Source organism: Pezoporus flaviventris, unplaced genomic scaffold (assembly GCF_033815535.1).
Source record: "Pezoporus flaviventris isolate CSIRO_AGI_PZ_B2104156 unplaced genomic scaffold, CSIRO_AGI_Pfla_v1 ptg000036l, whole genome shotgun sequence".
NCBI lineage: Eukaryota > Metazoa > Chordata > Aves > Psittaciformes > Psittacidae > Pezoporus > Pezoporus flaviventris.
In genome coordinates, this window is record NW_026892584.1 from 12,492,430 (window position 1) to 12,509,481 (window position 17,052).

At 41.8% G+C, this 17,052-nt stretch overlaps 1 protein-coding gene across 4 annotated transcripts in view; it reads right to left on the reverse strand.

The window, feature by feature from the left end:
- Nucleotides 1-16,601, reverse strand: part of AP2A2 (adaptor related protein complex 2 subunit alpha 2) — a 48,785-nt gene extending 32,184 nt beyond the window's left edge. For 2 of the 4 annotated variants that reach the window (XM_061463152.1, XM_061463151.1), the window contains exons 1-2: nucleotides 16,399-16,601; nucleotides 111-179 (exon numbers count right to left, since the gene is read on the reverse strand). In XM_061463152.1, the coding sequence (XP_061319136.1) occupies nucleotides 111-179; nucleotides 16,399-16,465 (136 nt within the window). In that variant the 5' untranslated portion in view covers nucleotides 16,466-16,601. The remainder of the gene's footprint in view (nucleotides 1-110; nucleotides 180-16,398) is intronic. The other 2 variants (XM_061463154.1, XM_061463153.1) reach the window with 1 other exon arrangement.
- Nucleotides 16,602-17,052: the final 451 nt, after the last annotated feature.

Below are 17,052 nucleotides of genomic sequence, written 5' to 3' on the forward strand. Positions count from 1 at the left end.
AAAAAAAAAAAAAAGAAAAATCATCTAAACATTTAAGAACAAAAGAAAAAAACCACAGAAGAATGTCATGCAAAGAAACATGTATAGGTAAGTATCATCAAGTCACTTACCTTTAAATTTTGACCGAATGTTTGCTAGTTCTTTATTTATTCTCTTTATCTCTGCTTCTTTACTTTTACCTGAAATCAAAACAACACATGTCAAAATACAGTGCTCTGGACAACCCCTGGACACCTTAAGCTTCTTTACGCCCAACCACGCTGTGTTAAAACATGCAAACATCAGGACGAATTACTACTCCCCCATTACAGTATTAGGACTGGATGGAGGCAAACATCACAGAGGTAACTTCAGCACCACTTCACAGAGAAATCTGAGAAGCTAGAAGGACCTCCCTGTTTCAAGAAGCTTTGCACACTTTAGGCAGTACAAGCTGCATACAATTAAACCAAGATCCCTTTATTACTAGCTTTCACAAAAACTTCCATTTTTCTACAACAATTTGTTCTATTCCTCACCTTAATGACAAGCCGATGTACTGTTTCTCTACTGAATGCTCATTCAGTTCAATGGCTCTAAAAGAATCCTTATCAGACACAGAAGATGAAAAACAGTAAACTTAAAGTAGCTCAAAGACTTGGAAAAACCTCAGACAGGATACATGCAAAAGTTCAGACTTTCAATATGCCCCATGAAAGTCATTCAAAAAAAACCCCAAATATTTTAAATCCACATTTTATTAGACAACATTACCACCTTACACTTCCCAGCACAGTCTATATTTCATATCAACTTTTGATTCCAAGAACAGGTATTAAGATTTCTCATGCCAATTCAAATTAGGTATTTGGAGAAATAAGCTGCAATTTAAATTTTGCTAGTGCAAGCTTATTCAAGTAATATTTGCATTGTTCAAAACCAAAGCATCTTCTTATTCTTCACCACTTTAGTTTATGGTGATAGACACTCTAGAGATCTGGGTCCATTATTTCCTACATAAATGAGCATGGTGGGGTAAAACAACCAATTCAGGCATTGTACTCAATTGCTTGAAGCAAATAAAGTCCACTTCAGCAGTGCAGAACTGGCCACCTAGTCATGTTGCAAATTCAGTCCTGTACCTTCTCAAACTTTCAAGCAGTTTCCAAAACACCAACTACCAGCAGAAAAAGACAGCTTCCTTTACTCTTAATGGCATATATGTGGCTATGAGAAAAGCCAAAGTCAGATCAGGACCAGCATTCCAAAGCACTTCCAATCTCACCCTTTGCACATGAGCAAAGCAACAACTCTCAGCATTTAAACATCCTCCTACTACATTTGCATGTCCAAACTCCTGTATCATCCAGTGACTGCTGATCACCCCTTCACCATATTCCAAAAGATAACTGACAGCAGGACAGATGAAAGATGAAGTCACTCAAGGAAACAAGTGCCTCAGGGTAGATTAATAACAAAGTATCCAAAGTATAAGGGAACCCATGCTTAAGCCGAATTAAACCAGATTTTGTAATTTTGTGATTTAGATGCAAAAAGAAACTGAAGCTCTACACTTCCAAAACAAATTCTTACTTAAAATGCAGAAAAATTGTTTATATTAATATGCCTGTAACAATGGCCTCAAGAGTACAGACATGCAGAAAGACGAGCACACTGTGCAAACAGAAACAAGTTAGGCCCAAATGAGAAGCAACTACTTTTGTTTGCTTTGACATTTTAACAAAATACCTTCAGATTTCCTTAAAATGGAATTTTTCCCATTCTACAACACTGTTTCATAAGGGGCACTGCTCAACCCATACCAACCCTGAAAAACTACTTACATGTATCAACTCATCCACTTACTGCTTTTAAATTAAGCATTTTCAGACCACGGTAATTCATAAACCTATTCTGAAACATAAATTGTAGTTGCTATTTGTACACATCTTGGTTTTCAGATAAAGCAGGAGATGTGCCCAGAGTTTTTATCTGACCTACAAACTCCAATTTACGTCTACAATGACAAGGCCAGAGACCATAGTATATACACCTCACTCAGCTTATAAAATGCATCTGTTGGGAACACAAAAGTTTAACCAGTTTTTACTAACGTATCATGAAGATGTTATTGGGTTTCTTCTAATTTAACTTGCCAGTGTAAAGTAAGCTGGTTTTAAAGCAGTAGCACTACAGTATAAATAAGCAGAAGCTTGTACAATCCAAGGCTTGAAGTGTCATCTACTACAGATTTTAGATTTGTCTTAATTGCATTAGATTATTTATCCTGTGGACAGGCCAGACATACTCAACTGATCACGTCTAAGATACTTCTCAGCATTAAGATATTCACTACTGGACTTAAGCAAGTCTTCTGCTCCTCGGTCCATACTCTATGAAACAGAGGGCCACAGTAACATATGCCTGAAGGGTGAAAGCATACATAAACAGACAACACTCCAGTTTTGTAAGCTCTCACATTAGCTCTCTTTTTAAAGGCTTAAAACGTTTCCCTTATCTGCAACAATTCACCTGCTCTAGAAAAAAAAAATAAAAATTCTAAGATCAATTTCTTTCCCTTTTATCAAGTGAAGAGCACATCTCATTAAAACATTACCACTGAGTCTGGAGATTTTGTACTTCATTGAGATAAACAGGGCAGAGAACTAACCTCAGTCAGGTAAACTGCTAACCTGAGTAAGATATTTAGTTACCTAAATTTGGAAGCTAGGTTCTTGCTCTGTATCTCTGGGTCCTGTTTGTAAGGAAAACACACTGCAGGATTTACTTTATTAGCCATTGTTTCTCTAACCTCAACAAGCATGGCAATAATCACAGATATTAAAAATGGGGACAGGAAAGAGAAACACAAACATGTAAGACAGTTTTTCTTAACCAAAGATATTTAAAAAAAAAAAATAAAATCAAGACAATTCTTTTTTTCTCCTTAGACTCCATTCAACCTGGTCTTGAACACTGACAGGGATGGAGCATTTATTGCTTCTTTGGATGACCTGTTCCAGTGCCTCACCACTCTCACAGTAAAGAACTTATGCTCACATATGATGTTATTGCTAGAAACTGGCTTCTTTGTGTCCTAAGGAAGCAACAGAGCATTAAGGGTAGCCTGACTAAAACACTTCAGGAATTTGTGAAGTCAGCACCTTTGGTAGAAATGGACTGCAGACTCAGCAACACAAAACTCAAAAAAACTCCCCCTCCCCCGTGCACACAGATGTAGCAATGAGTTGACAGGAACATCCATATTAAACAGGAAATTTGCATCAGTAGGTTTATTCTCTCAAAGTTAAAAACTTGCACAGCATGTGAATAAAAGCTTGTTCTGCATAATTCCTTCCATATTTGGAACGCAATATACACCTAGACCCTGACCAAACTTAAATAGCATAGCAAGCAGCTGGATATAATTTTAAGTCCATACACTGGAAATCAAGTCAAATGATTACACCTTGTCTCCTTATTAGTGATTACAGTCTATATGTGCCTGAAATTTCAGTTTTAGAGAGCAGCACTAGCACATTGGGTGTGAAGTGTCACCAAGGACAGTCATATAAGAATGCTTAGGGCAACTCATGAGTTAAAACAAGGCTGAAGCACCTAAAACCAAGTTTCCTGAACTCCAGAAGTTATACTGCATGGTAACCTTATTCAAATTAATTTATTCTTACATTAGAGGATGGCAAAGCAAAACCAGTGGCAAGTAGCTTCAGGTTGTTTCATGTACAGGAAAAAAGAAGTAAGTATCAAAAACCAAGGACCAACTTCCAGCTGAATCTTCTGTCCCACTAAGGGTGGAGGGGGAAGCAGGGACTATTGAAGAAAATCTGTTCAATGAACTGTTAACCACATTACTCAGCCATGCTACACTCACTTTAGAATTTCTACATGCATATTTGATTTTTACCATCACTATAAACATTTACATAACCTTAAAAATTGTTCAAAAGGAATATAAGATTGATGACAGTTGAAGGAGCACTGTGCTTCAGAACATTGTGCTTGCAAAGGCAATTGCTCTGCCTCACTTCCAAGCTATCACACAGCTCCCAATTTCAAGCTGTAGTCCAAAAACGTAGGCTGTATGTAACCAAGCCATTCAACTTGGATATCCTTAATAAAGGTCACGCCACATATATAAACTGATGGGCAGGACAGTATTTAAGCCAGTGCACAAGAAGATTACATTCCACATCAGTTCAGACCACATCCTTCTCACTTTCACTTACTCAGGCTTTTTCCAGTTTAGGAAATAAGATTAAATATTCATAAAAAGTTATTAAAAGAGTTGATTGCAAGTCAGTAAGTTTTGGCTAGCTATTCTGCACAACAGACATATACTGTTTGTAGCTTTACAGCCCTTGTACACAATTGCTCTTAGTTTCCAAGATGAGAACCTGAGCAAACAGATCTTCAGCCACAACATTATCCAAGGTGCTTATGAACAATTACTTCATATTTGGCAGTTTGCCAGGCTTCAGACTCCACTATGCTGCTTACTGCCTTCATTAGGCAAGGTAAATTTAGTCTGCAGTGCACTATTATCATTAATTACCATCTTGTTTAACAAAGACAGACTAGGAAGAATCATACAGCTTTTCAGAGAACCAATTACTATTCTTAAATCTCCTAGTAATCCAGACTATAGTCAGAGCTTCAGTACTGCAAGAATAACACCTCCATATGTCAGTTTGGGCTTCTGCATTACAAACTACAGAAGAATGAGAAAACAGAAGTTACAGAAAGGATTTTGATTCCATCCATTTGAAGAACACATTTGACATATCTTAATACTAACTTGGTAACAGGGTTGCAAGAGACTAAGCAAGTCCTTCAAAGTTAGAACTAATGGGCTGCTTGTGGTTCAGTGACCTGCTCCATCAGAATTAACTTGTTGCTATACCAACTATAGACCGTCAAAGCCAAGTTTGAGGCACAAAGCAACTCCATGCTGATTAACGAGAACTGCTAAGAGCTCTTAGCCTTCATACAAACTGCTTAGAGTCTGGTGTATTTCTGATCAGGGCTATACATTTATTTCCCAAAGGAACAAAGAAGTATTTTTCTACACCAGCATCTGCACAAATACTGAGCACCATAGACTTCTGCAGGGAAGTTCTTGAGACAGGTATACAGACAACACTTAAAGCAAAAAAACCTTCACAAAAGCAAGTGTTGCCATTACTCATCTCGCTCAAACTTGCTTACGGAACCCACTCAACTTATTTGTTTTGAATTTATGCACAGGTTAGAACTGTTATTTATGTCACCTCTTAGCCTTACTTGAATTGTAGCCATCTGACAATCCTACGATTATACAATCATAGAATAGTTCGGGCTGGAAAGGACCTTAAGATCATCTAGTTCCAAACCCCCTGCCAGGGGCAGGGACACCTCACACCAAACCATACAAGCCAAGGCTTCGTCCAACCTGGCTTTGAACACTGCCAGGGATGAAGCATTCACAACTTCCCTGGGCAACCCATTCCAGTGCCTCACCACCCTTACAGGAAAGAACTTCATTCTTATATCCAATGTAAAGTTCCCCTGTTTAAGTTTTAACCCGTTACCCCTTGTCCTGTCACTACAGTCCCTAGTGAAGAGTCCCTCCCCAGCATCCTTATAAGCTCCCTTCAGATACTGGAAGGCTGCTAGGAGGTCTCCACACAGCCTTCTCTTCTCCAGGCTGAACAGCCCCAACTTGCTCAGCCTATCTTCATACAGGAGGTGCTCCAGTCCCGTGATCATTCTTGTGGCCCTCCTCTGGACTTGTTCCAACAGTTCCTTGTCCTTTTTATGTTGAGGACACCAGAACTGTACACAACACTCCAAGCGAGGTCTCACAAGAACAGAGCAGACGGGCAGGACCACCTCCTTTGACCTGCTGGTCATGCTCCTTTTGATGCAGCCCAGGATACGGTTGGCTTTCTGGGCTGTGAGCGCACACTGCCAGCTTATGTTCAGTTTCTCATCAACCAACACCCCCAAGTCCTGCAAGTCCAGCAGGGCTGCTCTGAATCTCTTCCCTGCCCAGCCTGTAGCCGTGCCTGGGATTGCTCCGACCCAGGTGTAGGACCTTGCACTTGGCATGGTTAAACTTCATAAGGTTGGCATCAGCCCACCTCACAAGCGTGTCAAGGTCCCTCTCAATAGCATTCCTTCCTTCCAGCGTATCAACCGAACCACACAGCTTGGTGTCATTGGCAAACTTGCTGAGGGCACACTCAATCCCACTGTCCATGTCACCGACAAAGATGTTGAACAAGAACGGTCCCAACACCAATCCCTGTGGGACACCACTCGTTACTGGTCTCCAGCCGGACATTGAGCCATTAACCACAACTCTTTGCGTGCGGCCATCCAGCCAGTTCTTTATCCACCGAGTGGTCCACCTATCAAACTGATGTCTCTCCAATTTAGAGACAAGGATATTGTGTGGGACAGTGTCGAGCGTTTTGCACAAGTCCAGGTAGATGATGTCAGCTGCTCTACCCCTGTTCATCAGTTCTGTAGCCCCATCAATGAAGGCCACCAAATTGGTCAGGCAGGATTTCCCCTCAGTGAAGCCATGCTGGCTGTCACCAAGCACCTTGTTCTTTTTCATGTATCTTAGCATGCCTTCCGGGAGAACCTGCTCCATGATTCTGCCAGGAACAGAGGTAAGACTGACTGGTCTGTAGCTCCCTGGGTCATCCATTTTCCCCTTCTTGAAAATGGGGGTTATATTTCCCTTTTTCCAATTGTTGGGAACATCACCTGACTGCCATGATTTCTCAAATATGATGGCCAGTGGTTTAGCAACTTTATTCGCCAGCTCACTCAGGACCCACGGATGGATTTCGTCAGGCCCCATGGACTTGTGCACGTACATTCAGGTTTTTAAGATGGTCTTGAACCAGATCCTCTCCTACAGCGGGCCAAAGGTCTTCATTCTCACATTCCCTGTGTCTACCTTCCAAGACTTGGGTGGTGCGGTCAGAGCCTTTGCCAGTGAAGACCAAGGCAAAGAAGTCATTCAGAATCTCAGCCTTCTCCAAATCCTGTGTAGTTAGTTCTCCCGATAGCTTCCAGAGGGGGCCTACACTGTCCCTAGTCTGTTTTTGATTCGCTACATACCTGTAGAATCCCTTCCTGTTATCCTTAACATCCCTAGCCAAGTTTAATTCTAACTGGGCCTTAGCTTTCCTAACCTGGTCCCTAGCTTCCCAGACAACATCCCTGTACTCTTCCAAGGCCACGTGTCCTTGCTTCCACCTTTTATAAGCCTCTTTTTTCATTTGAATTTTCCTCAGCATTTCCTTATCCATCTAAGGAGGTCTCCTGGCCCTCCTGCTGCACTTCCTTCTAGTTGGGATCCAGCAGATGTCAGGGTGGTTGAAGTCACCCATGAGAACAAGGGCCTGTGAGCATGAGGCTTTTCCTACCTATCTATAGAGTGCTTCATCTGCAGGTTCCTTTTGATCAGGTGGTCTGTAACAGATCCCCACAGTAACGTCTCCCATAGCTGTTCTCCCTTTAACCCTGATCCACAAACTCTCTGTTAACTGATGACCTGTCCCCAGACAGAGTTCCATACTCTCCAGCCTACCTAACATAAAGGGCAACTCTCCCTCCCCATTCACCGGGCCTGTCTTTTCTAAAGAGTCTGTAACCTTCCATTCCAACACTCCAGTTATAGGAGCCATCCCACCATGTTTCTGTGATGCCTATTATATCATACCCCTGCAGACGTGCACACATCTCTAATTCCTCTTGTTTGTTCCCCATGCTATGGACATTTCTATAGAGGCAGATGTATAGATGTGGCCATTAGTAGTGTTAAGAACTGCAAAGCATGTTGGCTCTATTAGCGTAAGGAAAAGCTTGCCATTCTCTCATGCTTCTTGAAGGCAAGTAGTAGTGTCAGTTCCTATTTGTGGTGCTACCATTCGTATAACAGAACATACCTCTGTTCACATTCAATTATCACACAGGACTTGAAGAGAGGACAATTCTAGTTTTCTGTTTAGGACAGCAGTAATACAAATACTGCCTAGGTTAAGAGCAGCAGCTTCTCCTCTGAACTGTGTAGTAGCTAGGAACATCTACTTAAGAACACAGTTTATTACACAAAAGATAAATTCTCAAAGACATTGCCAGATGTTTTCTTGTAGAGCTGTAAACCATTGTTTCCCAAACAGAAGATTTTTTTCAATTGTTATGTTTTCATTAGCCTCTAGGAGCATCCAAGCTGATTGACTAAGTTGGGTGGAAGAGACATCACAGTCAAACTGCTACTAGCTTCCTTTAATCAAAATTCATTTGTAAGTTTCATAATTACTTTAAGGCTGTACTTCTTAAAAGATGACTCCAGACTGCTCCTCAGCACTGCTCTCCTCCTAATACACGTATTCCTACTACTTTGTACTGCTGCAGATCATTTAGAGAGCCAAACAGCCAAAAGCAAGATTGGGTTATTTAATATCCGAAGAGTAAATCATATCAGCTTTACCACAGTGATAATGCCAGCAGAATACATGACCAGGTAAAGAGCAAGCTCACCACATTCACCATCCAAACACACTCCTAGTGGCAAAAAGCAATCAAATTACCCATTCCCCTTTCCTATTGCTAAAACAGCTTATGGTAAAAGTGCATGTATAAAGTAAAACAGCATGATGGTAAAAGTGCACTGCATTCTTAAACCTGTTGTCAGGGAACAGAGAAAAAAAATGTTTAAGAGATGGACCAAATCAAAACAAACAGTAGCATCTCTACACTGAGAGTGGTGCAAACACTCATGGGAAAATAGTCACATAAAAGTAATCAGCACATCCTTTCCTGCCTTTGGAAAGAGCTTTTATAGAACTTAAAACTCCTATCAGTAAATTAAACCACTACTCTTACCTGCCAGCAGGATGCATACTCATGCTACAGCTCTATAGATTAGCCTTTTGCTATGCAAATCATTAGCTTCATAAAGTAAACCACCAAATCCATCCTCTGCTTCTCCATCTCTCAGCTGGTTATTTAGCACAGCAGGAAAGGGTCACAGGGGAGGCAGGTTACATAGTAATACATCAGAGTGGTCTGCTTGCTGTATGCCTGCCCTCACATTATATGAGTTTTTAGCCTTCGTTTGACTAAACTATCTAGAGCACTGCAACACAAGATGCAAGTCCACCTGGCTACATTCAAAGGAGAATGATGGTGCTACTGCTTACAAACTCACTCTGCAACTAATCCAAAGAGACTACTATAAAATACTGTACCTTCCTAAGATATTAGTATGGCTTCAGTTTTGTACAGAAACTGACCAGTTCAAGGCTGCAGAAGAAGCAGCTTTTTGCTCAATGATGTATTAACATCCTGTTATGAACAACACGGGTGCATACTGTCCTTTCACAAGATATGTTTGATCAGAGGAAAGAAATACCTGTCTATTATGTTGGAGATGATGACTGGCACAAAAACAGTTGAAGATTCTTGTGCCTTGGGACATCGTGTTGTGATTAGGTACCCATTTACACAAAGCAATCAGTGACCTACTGATCCTATTTAAGAACTCGCTAATATCCTGCACAGCAGATAGTTCTATCCACAGAACTCACTTCTTCCTCTGGTACACTGCTAAAGATTTGCCCTTGTAACAACACTTCCCATGAAACAGCAGACAGTGGTAGGCTTTACTGCAATACAGTAATCCATTAACTCCTTAGTCACATAAGGGAAGGGAAATAAACGCAGAAGAGTATACTGCAGCTTCTGAATCATACCACAATACAGACAGTTTAATTGCAGCAACTTAATAGAAGTTTAATAATATTAGGTGCGTACCATGAGTGTTTTTTCTAACTAGGCACTACAAGTTAAGAAAAACACTACAGCTCAAATTTTGAAAGAGTCTGAAGAGTAACTATGTCAGAGGGTGTAGCTTAAGACCAGATCTTTCCCTGTATCAGCTGAAAGCTTACTGGAAGCTCAGACCCAAGTGACTTTATGACATCTACCTGACAGTTTAGTTAAAAAAAATGACACTGACTCCCACCAAAAGAGAAGCTTTAAGCTAAGGAGATATGCAAAACCAGAACTGCAAGGTTAGGTTACTACATAGTGCAGCTCTTCCTCCTTCCTTGACTGAGTAGCCATGTCCTAGAACAGTATTTTCATACTGAACAGTTACACTCCCTTCAACAGGGTAAGGCAGTATTTGCGCTGATTTAGAAGTCACTGTGGCCTCTCTTCTACCTTAGGTCACATCCAAATAACAGACGAACAGTTTGAGGCTTATCCAAAATCAAGTTTTACTATCACTTCTAAACTACTGTTTCAGGGGCCTTAAGAAATCATGTATGAGCTCACTAATTGATGCAGGTATGTAACAGTCTCTACAACAGTCCTAAGTTTCCTCTTGCCAGACTGATGGGCACCCTTTATCAAAAGGATTTCAAATTCAGCAGATGTTAGATTTTCCAATGTCTTCAATGGAGAACGTGGCTGTCACATGAGAAATTCTAGCTCTTTATAACTTCTCGTCTGCTAACCATCATACTAGTCTACTCTCCTTTTTTCTTGACCAAACATGCAGAAATTAAAAAATGAAAACCAAAAAAAAAAAAACCCAACAAAAAAAAAAAACACACCAAAAACCACCAAACTGTACAAAAAAAAACAAAACAACAAAAAAAAACACAACAAAAAACAACTCCTCAACGTTCTACGAACTGACCAGAAGAAAGCTAAGACTGAGGAGCAATCAAGAGGAACGCTAGTTTTGTTTTACACATTCTCCTCAGATTAATCTCATACTAATAGTGTTTTCCTTAAGTTGCTCTCCTGCAAACAGGAGCAAGTGATGCAAGACTTAGTGCTTATAATAGCTCTTAGCAGCATGCTCTTAGGGTTTTTCAGGCCAGAAACTGTTCATGTTAGATGAGTGACCATAACCTTGCAAAGGACAGCAAATCAAGACACCCTGCCTTGAAATTCCTTTGAAGAGATAAGTAATCTAACAATACAAATGAAAAAAGTCATTGACTGTATATGAAAGTAACTCAAGTCATATTTTAAAACCATATCCAATGCAAGCAAGAACCTGCATCTCAAAGAAGCAACACAGCGGCTGCCTCCCTACACACTAAAGCAGTATTACTGACATAAAGCACTAAAACAAGCTCTATATGCCCAAGTCATTATGCGTGAGATTTTTTTTCCACTGTGGGGGTGTTCTCACAAAGAACAAATAACTATACATACCCATGTGGTCAGTTAATTCATGTACATGTCCCTCCCTCATACACAGGTAATGCACTCCATTATCTACAATCCATTCACACGACTAATTGCATGAAACAGCCTTTTTTTAATTCCCACTTGCTTATTTGTAACCTGCACCAGTTTCAGTTCAGTGAAACAAAGCTACTGAAGTCAGGCTTCACGAGCCTTCAGCAACTGGACATCCTCCCTGTTCAGTGCAAAGAATTATTAATGCATTAAGTTCTAAGAGAAGATATAAACCTTTATTTATTATATCTGTTGGGGTTTATTTAAGGAAAAAAAAAATAGCCCGAGGAGAACAGTATCTTAGAACATACAAAGAAACATCTGGAGAATGAAGGAGTCATTCCTCCTCCTGTCCAACTTCTAAAATGACATTGAAAAGATAAGGCAGTTACCTAAATTAGTGAGGGAAATTAACAACTGTCTTGTCCTTAAAGCCTGTGGCAAAAGCAGCTTTTGCCTCTGTGCAGATCCATTCCATCAACCCAAGAGTAGATAACTTCCTGATTTTACAGTGGAGGAAGGGATTACCAGCAGTACACTTAATATATTGTAATAGAAACTATTTCTATACTACCACATCCAAAAGAAAGGAAAAAAGTAAGCTCTTTTAGTTTTCAGGGTGAATAGCAGATAATAATGTTGTTGCAACAAAATAGGTTGAGTGACAAATGCCTTGAAAGTACTTTATCACCAGAAAAGAATAAAGCTATTCTCAAAAAAAAAAAAAAAAAAGACTCCTGACGATGTAATGGCTAAGACAGCTAGAGAGTTTATAAAATACCATCTTGCATAAGCCAAATCACTTCAGCAGCTCTGCAGTACATATACACACAAAAAAGACTTAGCATACTCAATATAGAATAAGTGTTCCTTGTAGGATTCCATATGCTTGTAACACTGGCAAATCTTGTTGGGTCTTAGTTCATGAGGTACTTCACCCAAGCAGTGACAAGGACTCTTCCTCACCTGAACTCCCAGGTCTGGATGGCCCTTCACCAAGCCACAGGATTCAGAGCCTTCAGCTCCACTATCACCAAATCTGTTTTACAGCATAGCCACACCTTGCTGTTTTCTCAGTGGGCCTCATTAACCAAAGTGCTAATTAACTGGACTATCTTAGCCAAGTACTTCAGCTTCCAATCTACAGTTTTCTTGTCTCTTCTCTGATGTCTATGAAAGTACTATTTCATATATGGTTAAAACAATCCAATTATGCAAGTTTCTAGAAGAGCTCATACATCTACTGGCAGGTTGTCAGGCACCTAAACGAGTTTGTGTTTGTTGTTTTTTTTTTTAAACTCTTTCTGCCTTCTGCACCAGGATCTCTATGTACAAAATACAGAGCCTGCAACAAGAAGCTGCCCTGAAACAAAACTGTGGAGAGATATCAGAACTGCAGGATGATTAACTTTCTTATAATATCTGAGTTTGAAAATTCGGTTGGTATTTAGGTGGATAAAGAACATTTTCCTCTGAAAAACAGGCTCAGTGGTACAGTTTCACAGACACCAGAGAAAAGTCAAAGCACTAAGCAGCACTTTTGGCCTTTAAAATAGTTTACATTGCTGCTACAAGTAGTATGCAAACTTTTTTTAATAGCTTTACAGACTTTCAAGAAATCAGTATATTTTAAGCATTTTTTTAAAGTCACATAGAAAGCAATTCTTACATTCAACACCATGTGACACAGAAGCTTCAGATCAAGAAGCTTAATAGACAACCAAAGTGCCAAAACCATGGCTAACCAACACAGAAGTCAAAAATCAACCTTTTAGCTACTAAAGGCAGACCGGTAGTGCAAGCTGTTTGTTCACCCACAAACAACTAGAGTTTTAAGCACTGAAAACTGCTAGCACTTTATCAGACTTTTCTGAAGCCTGTAAAAGACTAGTAAAACCAGGCAAGACCAGCATCACTCCCAAACCAGTAATATAATTAAACTCAAAAGGGAAGAACGCATTATTTAGTGCTGCAGACCTTGTAAGTACAAATGCCCAAGAAAGAAGACTCTGTGTAAGAAGATTAAGCATTTCCAAAGGTAGACAGTCTAAATTTACATATTTATATCCTTTTATCTTATTACTGCATTCACCTAGGCACAGCTGGCACACAATTGCATTTTATTTTTTCAGCAATCCCCTAAGTATAGCGGGGAGGGTTAGGGGGAAATTGCTCCTCAGGTCTTTCAGAAATCACACACCCCCCTGTTTCAACATTACTCAATCTGGAAGAATTGTAGGCAAACTAAAAATGTCAGGTCCTTACATCAGTATTATAAGGAGATAAACAAGTCCAACAAAGTCAAAATTAAAACTGAAATTCAGAATGCCTGGAGACATTTTGCACATTAGTGCAACTGTCAAGATATTTAGTCCAGCTTTAAGGCCAGAAACAGAGGTTAAGCACTGCACTTGGTGTCTAGCTTCCCCCCCTCCCATCTCAGAAGAGGAAGAACAGTATCTTAGATTTACATTTCAAAAGACTTTATTCGTCTAAATAGATATTACTTTTTGTTCTTGACAAGTATCTAGCTCCCCATTCTGGCGAGAGAAAGATGAAAATGAAGCCAATATCAGTGCCTGCAAAACACAGTCTCTTGAGAGTGCTCTCAAGTATTTTGGGGAATCTTAGTCAGCATACAGCAGCCCACGGTTAGCTGGCAACACCAGGAACTCCCTTAAAGGAAAAAGGCTCAAATGCCACTAGACAGCCAGTTGGAAACTGCATAAATCACCTATTAGTGGGAACTATTAACTCCTTTGCAGCTATTTGCAAGGTACAGTTATATTCTTCATTATGAAGATACACAATTACAGCTCTCAAATAGCTGTCTGGACAGGGACAAAACATTTCAGAAGTATCAATATTTGCTTAAACAGTGAAAACATCAATATTTTATTTATTTCACATGCAAGTTACATGCCTGTCACTTGAAGACACTGAGAGGATGAGAGGTTGGTTGTCCAATCTGGACAGAGAGATGGTTGTTTCATGAGAGTTCCCACACTGCCTATGCACTGACAAGCTTGTGGGGAAATCAGTAGTTAATTTGTCCAATCCTACTACCTCAAATTTTGTTATTCCACATCTCTAAACATAGGTTAGGAACCTAAGAGCTTGAATGTTTCTCGTTTCCCTACTGAAACTTCTCTACTGAAGTTTCTCTACTGAATTTCAGTGAAAGTAAGGGTAGACATATGTGTTGACCAACTGCAAGATGCAAAAGACACTGAAGAACAACTCGTACTACTTCTATCAAAATGAATGAAAACAATCATTAAAAAAAATAGTGGGTAAATACAACAGCAAGTCTTAGATGCTATGACACCAAGTATTTGGATGCCAGAGAGGGACTCTTCATCAGGGACTGTAGCGATAGGACAAGGGCCAATGGGTTTAAACAGGGGGAAGTTCAGGTTAGATATAAGGAAGTTCTTTACTGTGAGGGTGGTGAGGCACTGGAATGGGTTGCAAAAAGAAGTGATAAATGCTCCACCCCTGGCAGTATGCAATGCCAGGCTAGACAGAGACTTGGGTGACATGGTCTTGTGTGAGGCATCCCGGCCCATCGCACAGGGTTGGAATTAGATGATATTAAGGTACTTTCTAACCCAAACTATTCTGTGATTCTGTGCTATGTTACACATGCATAGAATACCATGGCACTGGAAAATTTCCAGTAAAATTGTTGGGCCAACCAGACAAAGCACAAAAGCATTCATGTAACCTTGAACTAATATACAACACATTTTATAAGCCTTCTTCTACACACACAAGAACGAAGTCAGAAGAAACCTAAGGATCTGCAGGTCTATTCTGAAAACAAAACAAGACAGCTTATACTGTAAGGAAGATCAACCTTAAATTTTATATACAAAGCCCTTGTTTACATGGCTGGAAGTCTAAATCATCTGAATTTAGTTTAAGTAAACTCTGTGTTTTAACAGTAATTTTATCAGCATGATTTTCTCCCTAGCCTTTTATATTAAAAGTCATCAACATGAAGATTTTCCTAAGCAGGTGAGGTTATTTCAATAAAAGCCATCATCATTAGATCATCATACTTTGCATTTAAAAATTCTCCAAATCCACATTCATCTGTTAGTGAGGAAACCTTACTACTGCTGCTGTTTTTAAAGTAGCCTCAGGTAATCTACAGAGACAAAAAGGTGGACAAAACAGAACTGTTTCATCACACCAACCACAGTGACCTTAGCCCTTCCCCAAGCAAGTCCTGCCACATCATACACTTAGATCAGTTACTCAGATTAATATTAAGCTGCTATCACATGCAATTCTCAGTCAAAAAGGTAAGTTGAGCACTGAATGTACCCCCAGACATACATCGTCTTTGCCTACTCTCTCCCTCCCAACCCAAGTAACAGCAGCTGTACTCCTCTCTGCATTGCGCACTCACGGGCATGCTCCCCCCTCCTCCCTCAGGGGCACAACTAACTCGCAGCCCTCTCCATTCCATTTTTAATCACATGGATCCTAAGAGCTGATTTGTGCTAAAGCAGAATTTTAAAGCCAATTTAAGCCAAGCCTAGCCATACCCACAGAAGGCCCTGCTCGCAGGCACCCTTACAGAGGCCTGCTTTCTATCCGTGACGTTTCGAATCGAGAGGCGTTCACGGACTTGGATGGAGACCAGAGCCGCCTCTCTCTCGTCCGCCACAAACACTCCCGCACCCCGAATACACGCCAGCTTAGCTTCAGCTCCTTATAAACAACAACGACGACGGACACCAGCCTCTTGGCATCCCCTTCCGCCGGGACAGCGACTGCAATACCCAACGCCCCTCCGCAGACGCGTGGGAGGGAAGCTAACAGAGAAAGATGGGAGAAAAATACCCCAACCAACCCACCCAAACGCACAAATCAACCCAAACCCGCAGCCCAAAGCCTCAGACTGCTCCCCCTCCCGCAGCGCCGCCTCCCCCCCCCCCCCCCCCAGAGCGCGTCGCCATTTCGTGAGGCAAAAGCGCTCCGAGCTGCCCGCTACAAGGGATAAGGGGAAGAGAAAAGCACTGGTGAGGGGATTCAGGGAAAGAAGCCCCGGCCCAATGGGGCAACGACCCGCAGCAACGGCCGGCCCGGCCCAGGCCCCAGCCCCACCGCGCCTCGGCTGCCACTCACAGTTACGGATATCAGAGATGAAGACCGCCAGGCCCCGCATCCCATCGCCCTTCGACACCGCAGGCATCGTGGCGCGCGATCACGGCCGCCCAGCGACACGCCAAACCGCCACAACCACCACCGCCACCCACTCTCCCCGCGGGATTCTTCAGGCCGCTGCCACCGCCTCAGCAGCGCGCAGGCGCCGGGATGGCTCCCGCGCCCCCGCGGGCGACTGGCGCGCGAGGCTCTGGCGCCACCTGCCGCGCCGAGGCGGGCGTGTTGCGGGCCGCGGCTGCGAGATCGCCATGTCCCCCGGCTCCTTGCGCCGCGCCCTGGCTATCTCTGCAGGAGCCTGGGCCATCCTGCGTCGCGGGAGGGGTGGCTGCTTAGACGCTGGGGCCTGAAGGTTGGCGGTGCTGTTACTGGGACGCCATTACCGGTCACCGCCATCAGGGCAAACAGGCACAGGCCGACGTGAGGTGTGCTAGGGAGGCAGGGGCAGCCCTTCCCCGTGAGGAGTCGGAAGAGTGGCTTCAACCGCTGGATCCACGCGTGAATCCATTGCACGTTCCCTGCTTATGAGCGGCCTAATCCCTTCCTCTCCCCGTGCTCCTACTGCTCGAGAAGCTTTATGATTTCTGAAGGAGAAATACCAAGATTCGCAGGTGCCTT